General features: G+C 43.6%; 1 protein-coding gene across 1 annotated transcript in view; it reads right to left on the reverse strand.

Moving 5' to 3' along the window:
• Positions 1-17241, reverse strand: part of CCDC180 (coiled-coil domain containing 180) — a 150296-nt gene that overhangs the window by 84180 nt on the left and 48875 nt on the right. Inside the window, exons 8-12 of the mRNA XM_073600566.1 lie at positions 16811-16906; positions 14314-14477; positions 13193-13312; positions 10010-10089; positions 3157-3245 (exon numbers count right to left, since the gene is read on the reverse strand). Coding sequence (XP_073456667.1) covers positions 3157-3245; positions 10010-10089; positions 13193-13312; positions 14314-14477; positions 16811-16906 — 549 coding nt within the window. The remainder of the gene's footprint in view (positions 1-3156; positions 3246-10009; positions 10090-13192; positions 13313-14313; positions 14478-16810; positions 16907-17241) is intronic.

Below are 17241 nucleotides of genomic sequence, written 5' to 3' on the forward strand. Positions count from 1 at the left end.
CGCTGCATTGGTGGCAGGCCGGCAGCACTGGTCCATTTAGTGAGGGCAGGAGAGCGGAGATGCGGTGCGGCAGTAAGAGATGATATAATCTCTCTGCTCCCCGCTGCACCTCCGACATTGAAGAGGCCCGCGCTGTGAAGGCGGAAGAGCGCTGATGTGTGGCAGGCAGTGAGAGATGATGTCATCTCTCTGCCCCCCGCCGCACATCGCTCCCACATTGAAGTGGCACGGCTGTGAGTGTGGAAGAGTGGTGACCTGGAGCGGGTGGAGAGATGATGTCATCTCTGCTCGTCCGCCCGCTTATCTCTCTTCTCCACTGCACTGTAGTGTGGTATACCAGCTGCAGGGGGGAGGATAAGAAGTGCCTGTTTCATGTGGTGAAAACAGCACAGCGGGTCATAGGAACAGAGCTACCAAATTTGGACACAGCATATGCCAGCCGATTAAAAAAGCGGGCAAAAGCTATTAGTATTGATCCAACCCACACAGGTTATGGTGTGTTTGTCCCATTGCCATCAGGGAAAAGATAAAGAACACTTAAAACGCACACTAATCGCTTAAAGCATAGTTATTTCCCTAGGGTCGCATTGTCCATAATCCCATCAGGTACAGTGCTTTAGGAATTTTATGTAGAATTCTAATATTCTTTTATTTATTTTTAAATAACATTTTATATTTTGATATATTTAAATAGATATGTGGGCATGTGCTAGGAGTATGTATGTGTGGTTTTGTTGAGAAATGTTTTATTGCTGCTGTAAAGAGCAATAAAACACAAATTTTGTTGTATGTATACAATGACAATAAAGTATATCTATCTAATGTAACCTGCCTGCCGCAGCGGTGACCCACTGGGGCTCGGGGCTATGGGCTCCAGATTCGGGGCTACAGCCTCGATAGCCACCCCCTGGCGACGCCTATCGTCAGAGGCATCCTTCTATGCACATTACAGTAATGCCATAAACTGGTTTCTGATTTGCAAACAGGAAGCTCCTTACAAGTTTGGAATTTCAAGGCATAGTGGTAAAAAAATTACCTTTTTTTCTGGATGCTAGCTGAAGGATGATCTTTGGTTTAAAAATACTAAAATTGAATGCTATGGGAACACCAGCATACCATTTGCAATGCCGGATTATTTCCTGGACTATTGGCTCAATCACACAGCCGTACTGATCTATACACCTGTGCGGGATGTGCAGGTATTCCATACAGATCCATGCTGGAAATCTGTTCAAATCAATGGCAAGCAGCCAGCTGCATTGACCTGTATGGATCTACACTCGAATCCTGGAGTGCACATCTGTGTGTGTCTACTGCACAGATCGGAACACAGCTAGACTGCGCCCTGATCCGTGCATCAGACTCACACAAATAAACACCCTGGGATGCACGTGGGGATCCGTGCACCCTGCTGCCTGTCATTAAAATTAACAGGGGTCTAAAACAAAAACGATGGCGCTCCTGAGACGACCCCAATGACAGCTGGGTGGGGGGGGGGGGGTGTTTGGTGGAAATTAAAAATAACAAATTAATTGGCTGGATGGTGGCTGCTTCCCTAGATCAGGTCCTGAATACCTAATTCACAAAGTAAGCAAAGAGGGCGCCTCCATCTAAGTGCAAACTGTATATAAAAGTCACATAATAAATGAGAATATTGCACTCACTCTGGGAAAGATGATAGTGTGTATGTCATCCTAAAACCTCCAGGGAGATGCAGAGATCAGCAAGTCAGCGGTCGGTGCAAGCAGAGTTGCAATTGGAAGAGGCTGGATGTCAGTCTGTCAGCGGTGCTAGGAGCTAGAGTTCAAGCTGTACGGCTGTGCGAACCCGGAAGCCACCGATGTGAGTGCAATATTCTCATTTATTATGTGACTTTTATATATAGTTTGCATTTAGATGGAGGCGCCCCCTTTGTTTGCTTTTTCTTGCCTGCAGGGGTCTGCACAACACACCCATGCCTCATGCATGAGTGAAGACAGCCCCTTCTCATGGACATATGGATTGGTACAATCATGTGAATGAGCCCTTACAAGATTACAACTTGCCCATTCATAATGTTGTCTTCGCCTTTTTAAAGCAAAGTTCCTCCCAAAAATGGAACTTCTGCTTTAAGGACCCCTGACCCCCTGACATGCCACATTTGGTATGTCATTTTTTTTTGGGGTGGGTACTTAGTTTAACAGGTACCAGCTCCCACTTTCGCTCACGATGCCCAGCCATTCAGAACGCGCAGTGCGCAACTCTGTCACAGCCGGGTACCCAAACTTGCAATGCCGGCTCCGCAGAGAGGAGAAGGAGAGAAGCGAGGCTTCAGGCGGCCGCATTGCTGGACCGTGGGACAGGTGAGTGTCTGTTTAGTAAAAGTCAGCAGCTACACTTTTTGTAGCTTCTGACTTTTAATAAACACAGAAATGGGTGGAATAAACAATGTAGCTTTGGGAAGCCCTCCTGGAGATACAGGTTACATTAAGACCCCTTTCACACTGGAGGCATTTTTCAGGCGCTAAAGGGCTAAAAATAGCACCTGTAAAACGCCTAAAAAACGCCTCCCCTGCAGTCCTAGTATGGGAGCCCCGAGTGCTTTCACACTGGGGGCGGTGCGCTTGCAGGACGTTAGAAAAAGTCCTGCAAGCAGCAACTTTGGCGCAATTTAGGAGCTCTGTAAACACCGCTCCTCCACTGCCTCTGCCCATTGAAATCAATGGGCACTGCTGCCGAAGCGTCTGCAAAGCACTTTGGCAGCGACGCTTTTCGGGTGCATTTAACCCTTTCTTCAGTCGCTAGCGGGGGTTAAAAGAGACCCTCTAGTGGCCAAAAAGTGCTGCTAAAACTATGGTAAAGTGCCGCAAAAACTAGGGCCGCTTTACTGCTAACGCCCCCACGCTGTGTGTGTGAAAGGGGTCTAACATGCTCCCTCTAGCGCCTGCCCTTGACAGCCATTACAAGTAGGAGCATATGTTTCCCACAAGGTTGTGCCGCACATACATTTCTAGCATTGCAGAGTGCTATCTACAGTGAGATTGAATATCGCTAGTAAAAAAAGACCACAGAATAGAATGTTTGTCCAATAGCGGCCAGAATGCTTTAAATATATAATGCAGGTTAAGCTTTACAGCGCTGAATGACAAAAATTAACAAATGTAATAGAGTACTCACTTGACATGCTTCTGCTGCTGTTGTACATCGATGGATGGTGTCTCTCTGGAGGTTGTGAAGTCTGTCTACAAACTGTGTGTTCACAGATTCTGCATGGAGACAACGGAAACAAAAGTGCTTTACAATAGATATACTAGAAACAAGGTGACCATCAAGACGTTCATGCTCACTAAAGTCAATTCATGCTTTTTTTTTTATGCAAAGTTGATCCAGAACTTTAAGCTGAATATTGTGTAAATGAAAGAGGCTTGTGTACTCTTACTTGAATCTTGGTGTGCATTGTGTGTTTCTTTCAGATCTGTGCAGTAATCCTATGTGCAGGACCTTCCTGTACTAAAGACCAGTCACTGCTGCGCTCTCTTCTTGTGTAGGGTGACAGGTCTTGTATCTGCCCCCCTCCTGTAATTGTAATCCTGTAACTCTGCTCTCTGCACAGATTAGGTACAACCCAGTGATAATGTCACTGCCATTTTTACAAGGCAAATATCGGCATTTCTAAAGGCATTTGGTGCACATAAGTGTAAGGCTGGCCGGAGGCTAGGCTTTATTTGTGGGAGGAGTCCGAGAGGACTATCTAATCCTCCTCCTCTGTCAGGGCCAGTGTTGTCGACATTTCTGGGTTTAGAAGGGGGTGGGGCCGACACACGTCACTTCCAGGTCCGTGCTGAGCTACGGTCGGTTGCAACTGTGGTGGAGGTGCCTCTCTCGGTGCTCACACCAGGCTCCACCGGGGAGAACTGCCTGCCCACCCACCTTGTTATCCCTGGGAACATCTCACATCACGAGGGGGCCGCCCGCTTCTCCCGGTATTTACACCAGGGAGGGGGCTATCGGCCACCCACCAGCTTTCTCCCTGGACAGATCTGGCTTAAGAGGGGGGCGCCTGGTGTTCACGCGGGGGGGGGTGATCGGCCAGCCGCCCACCGGGGGGTGTGATCGGCTCCTCTCATTCACAAGCAGTTCGCCCGCCAGCTCCTCTCTCCCCATGCGCATCTTGCTCCATGTGGGGGCCTGCTTCTCCGGGTGTTCATGCGGGGGGGAGGTAATTGGACAGCTGCCTGCTCCTCTCCTCATACACATCTGGCTCCACGAGGGGGCCGCCCACCTGTTTCTCCCAGTGCTCACATGGGGGAATGGGACACCCGCCCGCCTGCTCCTCTCATCCCACAATTGGCATTGCTGCAGCACAGTCAAGGACATCAGACCTACACACAGCAGTAATGGCAACGGCCAGACGGCAGGTGACGGGTCTGACAAGGCTTGCAGTAGGAGATGTACCATGCTGGAGTATCACTGTGGTTTTAGTCGCATGTCATTCTCAAGCACATAAGGTCACATTCATTGTCAGCAGAGCTTGGCATACCTGGGAGGCTGGCAAGACAGGGAGGATGTAAACCACATACACTGCTGCTTTTACTTTGTTATTTTGTTTTCTTTGGTCAGTGTTTCTATCATAGCGTTTCTGCCCCAGGAGTTCTGTCACAGCGTTTTTCTGTCATAGAGTTTCCGTCATAGCGTTTTCTGTCATTGCGTTCTGCCCCAGCATTTCTGTCATAGTGATCTGCCCCAGCATTCAGTCTCAGCATTTCTGTCATAGCGTTTCTGCCCCAGGCTTTCTGTCATTGCATTTCTGCCTCAGCGTTTCAGTCTCAGCGTTCTGTCGTAGTGTTTCTGCCCCAGGATTTCTGTCATTGCATTTCTGCCTCAGCGTTTCAGTCTCAGCGTTCTGTCGTAGTGTTTCTGCCCCAGGATTTTTGTCATGGCATTTCTGCCTCAGCGTTTCTGCCCCAGGATTTCTGTCATTGCATTTCTGCTTCAGCGTTCAAGTCTCAGCGTTTCTGTCATAGTGTTTCTGCCCCAGGATTTGTGTCATTGAATTTCTGCCTCAGCGTTTCAGTCTCAGCGTTCTGTCATAGCGTTTCTGCCCCAGGATTTCTGTCATCACGTTTCTGCCTCAGCGTTCAGTTTCAGCATTTTTGCCATAGCGTTGCTGTCCTTGCATTTCATGTTCATTCACCACACCTGTACGATCACCCACCACGGTCTGTGGGTACACTAGCCCTGAGTTTTCAGTTTAATTACCTGTCTCTGCGCTACAGGTTACTCGGGCTCACTTACCCCTCACCCAAGGTTGGAGGGGGGGCCCGTTATTAGGTTCATTCACGCGCAGTGGTCTTGACATTTCTGCTCATGTTCTCATTCTTAGGTAGGCACAGAGGGGCGTTGTTGTTCTAATGTCTGGTTGTCTGTCATTTCTATAGTTTGTGTTCTCAGGTTGGGCTGTATTGGCATCCATACCAATATCAACCATGCTTGCACTCACTTCCATCAGTCCTGCCCGTTGTTAGGGCTAATTGATTGGTGCAGATGTCGTTTCGCCACTGGGCTCACCCTTGGGTCGGAAACAGTCCTCAATTTTCTTTCAGTTGACGTCCTGTTGCATAGAGGCCTTGGTTACCGCCCAGGGATTTATAGTCTCTCTCAGGGTGTGCGCCTTGACGGTCCTTAAATGGTAGGTTTGGGCAAACGGCATCATGATTCTGGATTCCACTCTCGCCTCTGTTCTCTTGTCTAGGATGTTGCCTGGAGAACTGCTCAGGGACGTTAGTCCAGTCATCTTTTCCGATCCCTAGCCTGTTCCAGGTAGGGGGGGCTTCAGTCACTTTGGGTATGACTGTATCATGCCATGGGTCTTACTTCCCCGGGATGGAGTCTGGCCCTCCTTCCTCGGTTAAGGATTCAGACTCGGTTGTTAGGTCACAGGCTGAAGCATGACCCGATCAAATCAGGTGGGACCAGTGTTCTGTGTCTGGCATGGTTCCTCCATGTTTGACAATGCTTATTGCCATAGCGCAATTGGGCCTTATCCGCCTACTCCATCACATCCTTAAGGTATCCAGCATTTCGTACTCCTGCCAGTTGTCCTTTTGCACTCATCCTCTCACTTCCCCATACCAAGTATGGGTAGGCCAGGGGTTGGGGGCATTTCACTGAGCTACTTCACTGGTGTCCATTTGAAGTATTTCAATCTTCTCGGCCATCATTTTGCAGGGGCTCCTCGGGCCAGCCCTTGCTCCCTTTCCCCCACGTATCCTCTCATTCACAAGCAGTTCATTCTCATGTCTGGGTTGTCTCGGGCATCAGGCTCAATCCAATCTTTCACGGGACGTTCAGTTGGGTTCTGGGTGGCTTCGCAGGTTCTATAGGGGGTTCCTTCTCATCACCAAGTCAGGAGTCAGTGGGTTTCTCCTGTCACACCGGATACTTATCGGATACATACTGTTGCCATCCGGGTGCACGCTACTCCACTTGATGGATTGTTACCTTCCCTTCTTCACCTAAATTTGTGTATTTTTGTCCTCTTTTCAGGCATACTGACCAGCTAGGCCATGGCACACTTCAGGCCTTGGTTCTTAGGTGTATCGCATTTCCCACTTGAAGACTCTGACTACAAGTGTAAGGCTGGCTGGAGGCTAGCCTGCATTTGTGGGAGGAGTCCGAGAGGACTATTTAATCTTCCTCATCTGTCAGGGCCGGTGTTGTCGGTGTTTCTGGGTTGTCATCCACCCGTTTCCCCCAGCCTTCATACATATTCATAGTACTTTTTCTTATTCATACATTCATGGTATGCCCTCTTTTCAGGCATACTGACCAGCTAGACCATGGCACACCTCAGGGCTTGGTTCTTAGGTGTATCGCATTTCCCACTTGAAGACTCTGACTACAAAGTCGATTAATAGTCTTTGAGGCTATTTAGGAATACACTATATTATCAAAAGTATTGTGTCACCTGCCTTTACACGCACATGAACTTTAATGGCATCCCAGTCTTAAGCCTCATACACACGATCGGATTTTCCACTGGGAATTGCGTGATGACAGACTGTTGGCCTAAAATCTGACCGTTTGTACGAGGCTTTAGTCTGTAGGGTTCAATATTGAGTTGGCCCTCCCTTTGCAGCTATAACAGCTTCAACTCTTCTGGGAAGGTTGTCCACAAGGTTTAGGAGTGTGCAAATGGGAATGTTTGACCATTCTTCCAGAAGCGCATCTGTGAGGTCAGGCACTGATGTTGGACAAGAAGGCCAGACTCGCAGTCTCTGCTCTAATTCATCCCAAAGGTGTTCTATCGGGTTGAGGTCAGGACTCTGTGCAGGCCAGTCAATCACCCCAGACTCGCTCATCCATGTCTTTATTGACCTTGCTTTGTGCACTGGTCCAAATCATTTAGTGAAGGAGGGATTATGGTGTGGGTTTGTTTTTCAGAGGTTGGGCTTGGCCTCTTAGTTCCAGTGAAGGGAACTCTTAAGGCGTCAGCATACCAAGACATTTTGGACAATTTCATGCTTCCAACTTTGTGGGAACAGTTTGGGGATGGCCCCTTCCTGTTCCTACATGACTGCGCACCAGTGCACAAAGCAAGCTCCATAAAGACATGGATGAGCGAGTTTGGAGTGGAGGAACTTGACTGGCCTGTGCAGATTCCTGATCTCAACCCGATAGAACATCTTTGGGATTAATAAGAGCGGAGACTGCGAGCCAGGCCTTCTCGTCCAACATCAGTGCCTGACCTCACATATGCTCTTCTGGAAGAATGGTCGAACATTCCCATAGACGCACTCCTAAACCTTGTGGACAGCCTTCCCAGAAGAAATGAAGCTGTTATAGCTGCAAAGGCCAACTCAATATTGAACCCTAACGACTAAGACTGGGATGCCATTAAAGTTCATGTGCGTGTAAAGGCAGGTGTCCCAATACTTTTGGTAATATAGTGTATGTTTAAATGAAAGTTTTTGTGCCCAGAGCTCAGCTTTAAATGGCACAGGGACTATTTCAGTGTATAAAAATCTGCAATAATTCCGTAAACATGACTATCCACAGTAACTAGACTAATGCTGCGTACACACGACCGGACTTTCCGGCAGAAATGGTCCAACGGAATCATTCCATTGGACATTCCGATCGTGTGTGGGCTTCAGCTGACTTTTTTTTTTTTTTAAATTCTGACGGACCTAGAAATAGAACATGTTTTAAATCTTTCCAACGGAATCAATTCCTATCGGGAAAACCGTTCGTCTGTATGCTATTCCGATGGACCAAAAACGACGCAAGGGCAGCTATTGGCTATTGAACTTCCTTTTCTAGTCCTGTTGTACGTCATCGCGTTCTAAACGAACGGACTTTGGTGTGATCGTGTGTAGGCAAGTCCGTTTCAGCGTAACTCCGTCGGAACTCCGTCAGAGTTTATTCTGATGGAAAGTCCAGTCGTGTGTACGCGGCATAAGGCTCGATTCACATATATGCAAAGTGGATGCATTTTTAACCGCATCCTATTTGCATAGCATGTCAACCGGCAGCCTTCTTAATATAGCCGGTTCACACACATGCGGGGCAGCCGCAGTTTTATAAAGAGTCCTGTGCAATTTTGGGTCCAGTTTAGGTGCGATTTCAGGTAAAAATTTGCATCTGAATCGCACCTGAACTGGTGAACAGAAACACACCGGACTCCCACACTGAAACCGCGGCTGGACATGTGTGAACCCAGCCTAATAGAAATCATGTACTGAGAGCAGGAAAGGAAATCTTCTATATAGTCCATAGGAACCAGTATGCAGCTGTAGTTTTATTTGAATTAGTTTATAGGGAAAGGGGGGGGGAAGTGATGGGATAGCACGAGAGAAAGGAAGAGAAAGAGAGAAAGAAGAGAGATGTGTGGAAGAGAAAGTAGAGAAAAGGAGAAAGAGAGAGAAGGAACGAAAACAGAAGGGAGGCGAGAGCAGGGGGAGAGAGAGAGAGGTGGCAGAGAAAAAGAGAAGGGAGGTGAAGAGAGATGGGAAGAAAAAGAAGGGAGAGGAGGGCAGAAGAAAGCAGAGAGAGAAAGCAATGGAACAAAGGAAATAAGAAGGGAAGGACAACTGAAACTATAGTTCCAGTATTTACACAGAGCAGTGGGGTTGATTTACTAAAACTGGAGAGTGAAAAATCTGCTCAAGCTGTGCATGGTAGCCAATTATCTTCAGCTTATTTAATTAACCTCCTGGGCGGTAATTCCGAGTGTGGCTCTGGGTTCAATTTCAGTACCATTAGCGGTAACCCCGAGCCACACTCGGGATTGCATTGCAGGATCCTGCGATGTCCCCCCGCTGTGCCTGCGGGCTGTGTACTCCGCCCGATGTACTGTGTGCGGGCCTCCATTCCCTGTGAGCGTCGCAACGCATTGGGGGCGGAGCCCGGCGGCAAATTCAAAATGTACACAAAACATAACACATACAGTATACTGTAATCTTACAGATTACATTACTGTATCAAATAATTTCACATCCCTTTTGTCCCTAGTGTTATGCCCAGTGCCCTGCATGCACTTTTATATTATATATATACTGTTCTTTCTGCCTGGAAACTTGAGATTGTCCATAGCAACCAAAAAGTGTCCCTTTACTTCAAAAGTGGTTTTAGACCAGCTAGAAAACAGCGATAGTAAATTAGAACACTTGCAGAATTGAGCCATAGTGAATCATGGAGAAATTAATTTTATTATTATTATATTATTATTTTTTATAATTATTTATTATATGATAATTTATGATTTTGTGTTTCAAACTTTATCATACCTGGAATGTCTATGTTTGGACAGATTTAAGTGTGTTATTACTAAGAATTACAGGCCTACAATATAAAACGCCAAATTTCTACGCAAAACAATGTACCACTTTGAGATTCAAAAATCTGACATAATCAGGGTGGCTACGCTTTGATAAAAAAAAAAACTGGAAGCCGATTGGTTTCTATCCAGAGCTGCACCAGATTTTGCACTCTCTAGATTTAGTAAATGAACCCCAATGTTTTTTCTTACCTATCTCCTTATTCACGTCCAGAAGAGATTTATGCCATTCAGCCACTGCTGTCTTTGTACAGGTCTCAGGTATGAAATCACTAAGAAAAGGAAAACTGTGTTTAGAGTCACAAATTCAAAGATGCTTTATAGATTGTTGGTCTTTACTTGCCGATCTACAAATTATTTCACCGCAATATCTGAGCTGTAGCTTCCCTGACGGTAATCCCGAGTGTGGCTCGGGGTTAAATTTCAGTCCCATTAGCGGTAACCCCGAGCCACACTCGGGATTACATTGCAGGATCCTGCAATGCGATGCAACTGCGATGTCCCCCGCAGTGTCCATGGGCTCTGTCTCCTCTGAAGCCTCTCTGTGCCGGGCTCCGTTCCCTGCGAGCGGCGCGACGCACAGGGGCGGAGCCTGGCGGCAAATTCAAAAAAATTTAAAAATCATAACACATACAGTACTGTAATCTTACAGATTACAGTACTGTATGAAATTACTTCACATCCCTTTTGTCCCCAGTGCTTTGGCCCATGCCCTGCATGCAGTTTTACATGATATATACTGTTCTTTCTACCTGGAAACTGGAGATTGTCCATAGCAACCAAAAAGTGTCCCTTTATGTCAAAAGTGGCTTTAGATCAGCTAGAAAACAATGATAGTAAATTAGAACACTTGCAGAATTGAGCGATAGTGAATCGTGGGGAAATTTATTTTATTATTATTATATTATTATTTTTTTTAATTATTTATATTTATTTATTATATTATAATTTATGTTTTTGTGTTTCAAACTTCATCATACCCGGGATATCTAGAAACTCTTGTTTGGACAGATTTAAGTGTGTTATTGTTAAGGATTACAGGCCTACAATATAAAACGCCAAATTTCCATGCAAAATAATTGTACCGCTTTCAGCACCTAAAATCCAAAATAATCATACCGCCAGGGAGGTTAAAGTGTCACTAAACCCAAGTCATTAAAAACTATCAATAAATGCTGTATTACATGCTGTTCATACTCACTCAGTCACTATATTATTGCCCAAAATAATTAAGATTTGATTTTAAATACATAGTTGTATGACACTTTAAAACAGTTTATTGATATGAATTATATATTTTTACTCGATAATCAAAAGGCATTTTTTTTTCTTTTTTCAACGTGTGACCAGCAGCAACGAACCACAAGCTCCTCCTGCCACTGTTTCCCTGCAGACAGGCTGGGAAAAAGCTGGGTCATGTGACAGCTGTATATCGATTAGAAAGTAGGGTATTTAGATTTATTTTTGTATTAAAATAATTACAGTGCCATCATCCATATACATAATGAGAAGGGACAATGTAAAGTAAACTGTGTGTATTTAGTACAACTTTATATTTCAATATTTTTCGTGAAAGAATAACAAAGTTCAGAATAACCAGACACATAGACAGATTGGCGTCATTTTTCAGATCATCACATAACAATACAGAGAAATAAAAGGTATGGCCATAATACTTATCCATCATCTATCACAATAACAGAACCTAATGTCTGTGGTATGTATCCAAAAACTGTATGAAGGCATGGTAGAGATCCAGAGTCCCGGGAAGTCCCGGTTGCGATCTCAGGGACAATCTCAGGACAAAACTGTGTGTATTTAGTATAACTTTAAATAAGCAACTCATACTGAGCAAAAAAAAATGTATAAGCAGAGCTCACCATCTGTGAACATTGCATATTAAGATAATTAGTAGATTCAGAGATCTATGCAACTAAAATTTTAGCCAAATTTCAACTTTTCCTGTGGAAGGCAGCCTTGACCCAACCCCTACCAAACCTCTCTCCTGAACTTAAGCCCCGTACACACGATCAGATTTCCCGACGGGAAATGTGTGATGACAGGCTGTTGTTGGTAAATCCGACCGTGTGTACGCTCCATCGGACAATTGTTGTCAGACTTTCCACCAACAAATGTTGGATAGCATTTTCTCAAATTTTCCGCCAACAAATGTGTGTTGTCAGATTTTCTGATCGTGTGTACACAAGTCTGTCGGACAAAAGTCCAAAGTACAAACACACATGCTCGGAAGCAGAAGCGGTCGGTCTTGTAAACTAGCGTTCATAATGGAGAATTAACATTCGTGATGTGGCAAATTATGAAATCTCCAAATGCAGCGCACATTTCTCTTCTTCTTTAATAGGATACTGAAGCTGCTTTGCTGGTGATACTGATGGAGTTATTGCGAACTAATTTTCAATGGCTTTTTTTTTCTAGTGATATCAAGAATAATATTATTATGTTTTTTTTTGTTTTTTTTTGGGGCACGTTACCACAACACCATTATCCCGTAGTTTTTAAGATCAAAGATACAACTATGTTGGTGTCCCTTGTCAATTTTACATTGTATTTTTTTAAATTTAACTGCCGACTCCCAAACTTTCATTTGAAGTAAAACACATAGCCAAGTATTATTCTCCACAATCTTTTTATTGTGCATTAAAAAAAGAAAACAAATAAAATTAGACATGCTATCTGCCAATAGAACTTAACCAAAAAGTGCATTCTATGCATCCAAAAATATAGACAGTATACCAAATCAAATCATTATTCAACCGAAAAAAATAATGTAAAAGCAATAACTCCAAGGCCAATAATAAATAACATGTTATCTCCTCTGATTCCGCAACATGTCTGGTTGACGAACGGCCGTTCAGAAATGAACTGAAAAGCACGAAATGAAAAGTGCGAACCGAAAAGAGCTAAATGATAAACACAAAAAGAAAAGCGCGAATCAACACTCACCAGACTCCTATTAACACGAAATTAGCAGAAGGAGCCCAAAGGGTGGCGCTAAAGAGCTGAAAAACCACGTAGTACGTCCAGTATGTCACTACATTCGTAATTGTTGGCCAACATTTGTGTGACCGTGTGTATGCAAGACAAGTTTGAGCCAACGCCCTTCGGACAAAATTCCACGGTTTTGTTGGCCAACAACCTGATCGTGTGTACGAGGCATAAGAGTTATGTGTTGGGTCTATTTGGTACAGGAGGTGGGGTTTGTGGCCACACCTAAATATACTAAACTGATCAAAAGGCAATGCTCTACAGTGTTCTAACGTCCTCCTTTCCAGCAAATACTTCCTTTATGGCTAAATGTGCTTGGTAGCCCTTTCTGCACATGTTCCTGTGCTACATGAGAACCACTTACTGTACCTGACCAAACACAGCAGCTGAAGCCTCTTGCTATGGAGTGACTGGTGCTGATCTGTTAGCAGGTCAACCTCCCTCTTGACACTACTAGGCATCTCCTCCATCTCCTTCTCTGCAAGCAGCCTGTAGAACAAATAATAGAAGAGAGATGTACTTGTCCATTGACCAAAATAAGATATCATAGGGCTGAACTGATTTCATCTTTTAGGTCAACTTTGCACATTTCTTTTTTCTTTTTTACAGTCAGCTATTTTATGGAGCAGAAAAAGTGATTAAAAAAACAAAACAAATACAAATGAAAGCCACAGTTAATAATATAGGTACTACTGAGACTCCACTAGGAGTACGTAACCATAGATTGCACATCATTGGTCCAAATGAAGAGGTTACAGTTGCAGGCTTGCAAAACAACAAAGTATCATTATTAGGCATGATGTAACCTAGATTATTTGTACAGCATATAAGGGATCATATATACAAAAACAGTTTCACAAGCACAGGTTAGCCATTAATGACCTAGAATGTGGTCTCCAAAGTCAACATAGTCTCAATTTAGTAAGCTTTAAAAATGTTTTTTGCTAAAACAACCATTGTTTTGAGCTCTCACTATAGCTTAGTGAAGGATTATGTGTCTTCTGAAAAAGATACCTGAATTCAGTTACCACTCTTTCTTTTTCATGGGGTTTCTAAGCTTTTATCAGGTCTTGCCACTGAAGGCGTTGTGCCCCCTCTCTTTTTAGTTACCCGATGATCTGATTTCTCATATCCCTATGATTCTGGAGCCTCAATTTACATACAAATAGTTTTTGAACATACAGGTAATCAATATGACCAATTGTTGTTTTCTCCTGAAGAAGCCAATTACCAAGTCGAAACATGTAGAGATGAATATCAGTCTGCAATTGTATTAGTACTGTAATATCAATACCTACCCTTTGGTTGTTTGTTTTTAACAATGTTCTAATAAATTTCTACTTTTTTATAAATGATTTTGATTTTGTAATTGTGCACCCTAAAAATCCCACAATACTCCTTTAAATTTCTATGTTTTTTGCTATAACAATCATTATTTTGAGCTCTCATTATAGCTTAGTAAGGGATTATGTGTTTTCTGAAAAAGATACCTGAATTCAGTTATCACTCTTTCTTTTTCATGGGATTTCCAGGCTTTTATCAGGTCTTGCCACTGAAGGCGTTGAGTCCCCTCTCTTTTTAGTTCTGTTTCCATCAGATTCAGAGACAGCTTGGCAATTGCTCTTTGGTTGGCAAGTACGGCTTGATTTATCATCTAGGTGTATGAAGCAGAAAGTCAGTGAAATCAAGACACAATCTACAAGACCAAACACAAACTGCTCACTTGCCAACCGTATAACTTACATATACAATAGCAGAGCTGCTCTCCTGCATTGGGTCACATACCTAGTACGTGACCCAATGCACTATCGCATTCCGGTTATAAGTCGCTGATCACCGCCATTAGTAGTATAAAATAACAATAAATAAATAAAAATTCCAGTAATATATCCCATAGCTTGTAGATGCTATAACTTTTACACAAACCAGTCAACAGCATAGGTTGGATTTGATGAACTTGTGTCTTTTTTCAACCTCACCTACAATGTAACTATGTAATAAACTTATTGGGATTTTTTTTTTATCAAAGACATGTAGCAGAATACATTTTTGGCCAAAATGTATGAAGAGAATTGATTGTTTTTATTTTTTTAAAAAACATTTTGCTTGTCTTGCAAAACACTCTCAGACCAAGTTACTCTCAATCCAAGGTTTTACTGTATATACGGTGGGGACGGAAAATATTCAGACCCCCTTAAATTTTTCACTCTTTGTTATATTGCAGCCATTTGCTAAAATCATTTGAGTTCATTTTTGTCCTCATTAATGTACACACAGCACCCCATGTTGACAGAAAAACACAGAATTGTTGACATTTTTGCAGATTTATTAAAAAAGAAAAACTGAAATATCACATGGTCCTAAGTATTCAGACCCTTTGTTGTGACACTCATATATTTAACTCAGGTGCTGTCCATTTCTTCTGATCATCCTTGAGATGGTTCTACACCTTCATTCGAGTCCAGCTGTGTTTGATTATACTGATTGGACTTGATTAGGAAAGCCACACACCTGTCTGTATAAGACCTTACAGCTCACAGTGCATGTCAGAGCAAATGAGAATCATGAGGTCAAAGGAACTGCTTGAAGAGCTTAGAGACAGAATTGTGGCAAGGCACAGATCTGGCCAATTTTACAAAAAAATTCTGCTGCACTTAAGGTTCCTAAGAGCACAGTGGCCTTCATAATCCTTAAATGGAAGACGTTTGGGGCGTCCAGAACCCTTCCTAGAGCTGGCCGTCCGGCCAAACTGAGCTATCAGGGGAGAAGAGCCTTGGTGAGAGAGGTAAAGAAGAACCCAAAGATCACTGTGGCTGAGCTCCAGAGATGCAGTCGGGAGATGGGAGAAGGTTGTAGAAAGTCAACCATTACTGCAGCCCTCCACCAGTCAGGGCTTTATGGCAGAGTGGCCCGACAGAAGCTTCTCCTCAGTGCAAGACACACGAAAGCCCGCATGGAGTTTGCTAAAAAACACCTGAAGGACTCCAAGATGGTGAGAAATAAGATTCTCTGGTCTGATGAGTCCAAGATAGAAATTTTTGGCCTTAATTCTAAGCGCTATGTGTGGAGAAAACCAGGCACTGCTCATCACCTGTCCAATACAGTCCCAACAGTGAAGCATAGTGGTGGCAGCATCATGCTGTGGGGTGTTTTTCAGCTGCAGGGACAAGATGACTGGTTGCAATCGAGGGAAAGATGAATGCGGCCAAGTACAGGGATATCCTGGACGAAAACCTTCTCCAGATTGCTCAGGACCTCAGACTGGGCCGAAGGTTTACCTTCCAACAAGACAATGACCCTAAGCACACAGCTAAAATAACGAAGGAGTGGCTTCACAACAACTCCGTGACTGTTCTTGAATGGCCCAGCCAGAGACCTGACTTAAACCCAATTGAGCATCTCTGGAGAGACCTAAAAATGGCTGTCCACCAACGTTTATCATCCAACCTGACAGAACTGGAGAGGAATGGCAGAGGATCCCCAAATCCAGGTGTGAAAAACTTGTTGCATCTTTCCCAAAAAGACTCATGGCTGTATTAGATCAAAAGTGTGCTTCTACTAAATACTGAGCAAAGGGTCTGAATACTTAGGACCATGTGATATTTCAGTTTTTCTTTTTTAATAAATCTGCAAAAATGTCAACAATTCTGTGTTTTTCTGTCAATATGGGGTGCTGTGTGTACAATATGGGGTGCTGTGTGTACAATATGGGGTGCTGTGTGTACATTAATGAGGAAAAAAATGAACTTAAATGATTTTAGCAAATGGCTGCAATATAACAAAGAGTGAAAAATTTAAGGTGGTCTGAATACTTTCCGTCCCCACTAAAAATATGTAAACTGTATACCACATTGAGATATACTGTATATTGAATTACCTTTTTGACTTTGAGTACAGCTGTAATTTTTCTCGTGCATAACTTTAGTAGATGACCAAAATGATTTGATTTGTTGCCTGAAATTTACCGCCAGCCATTTAATTACTTACCATAGCTTCTTTATGAATAAACCTTAGTACATCAGAAGGCATTAAATAGCAAATCTTTGTCAAAAGTGTTGTGAATTTCTTCAACACATCAGCGATCTAAAAACATAAACATAGTTAACCTATGTGTTAACATCCGCACCTAAAAAAGAAACAACAGCAATTTTCATTTTACAGCACCGCTGTGCGGTCACGTTACCTCCCGCTGCTTTCCTTCACCGATCTAAGAACTACAGAGGGAGGGGCCGAGATTCCCCTCTGACATCAGTCGGGTGGTCACGTGACCGAACAGCGGCGCTTTAAATTAAGGTATTTAGCTGTATCATTTTTAAAAAACACAGACACTGCACTGTTTATCTTCCTGAAACAGAGGGGATTCCAGGATTGGAGATCAGTGACTTTACAGCCACAGCAGAATAGCGACAGGAGGGGAG

The sequence above is a fragment of the Aquarana catesbeiana genome, linkage group LG09, assembly GCF_042186555.1.
Source record: "Aquarana catesbeiana isolate 2022-GZ linkage group LG09, ASM4218655v1, whole genome shotgun sequence".
NCBI lineage: Eukaryota > Metazoa > Chordata > Amphibia > Anura > Ranidae > Aquarana > Aquarana catesbeiana.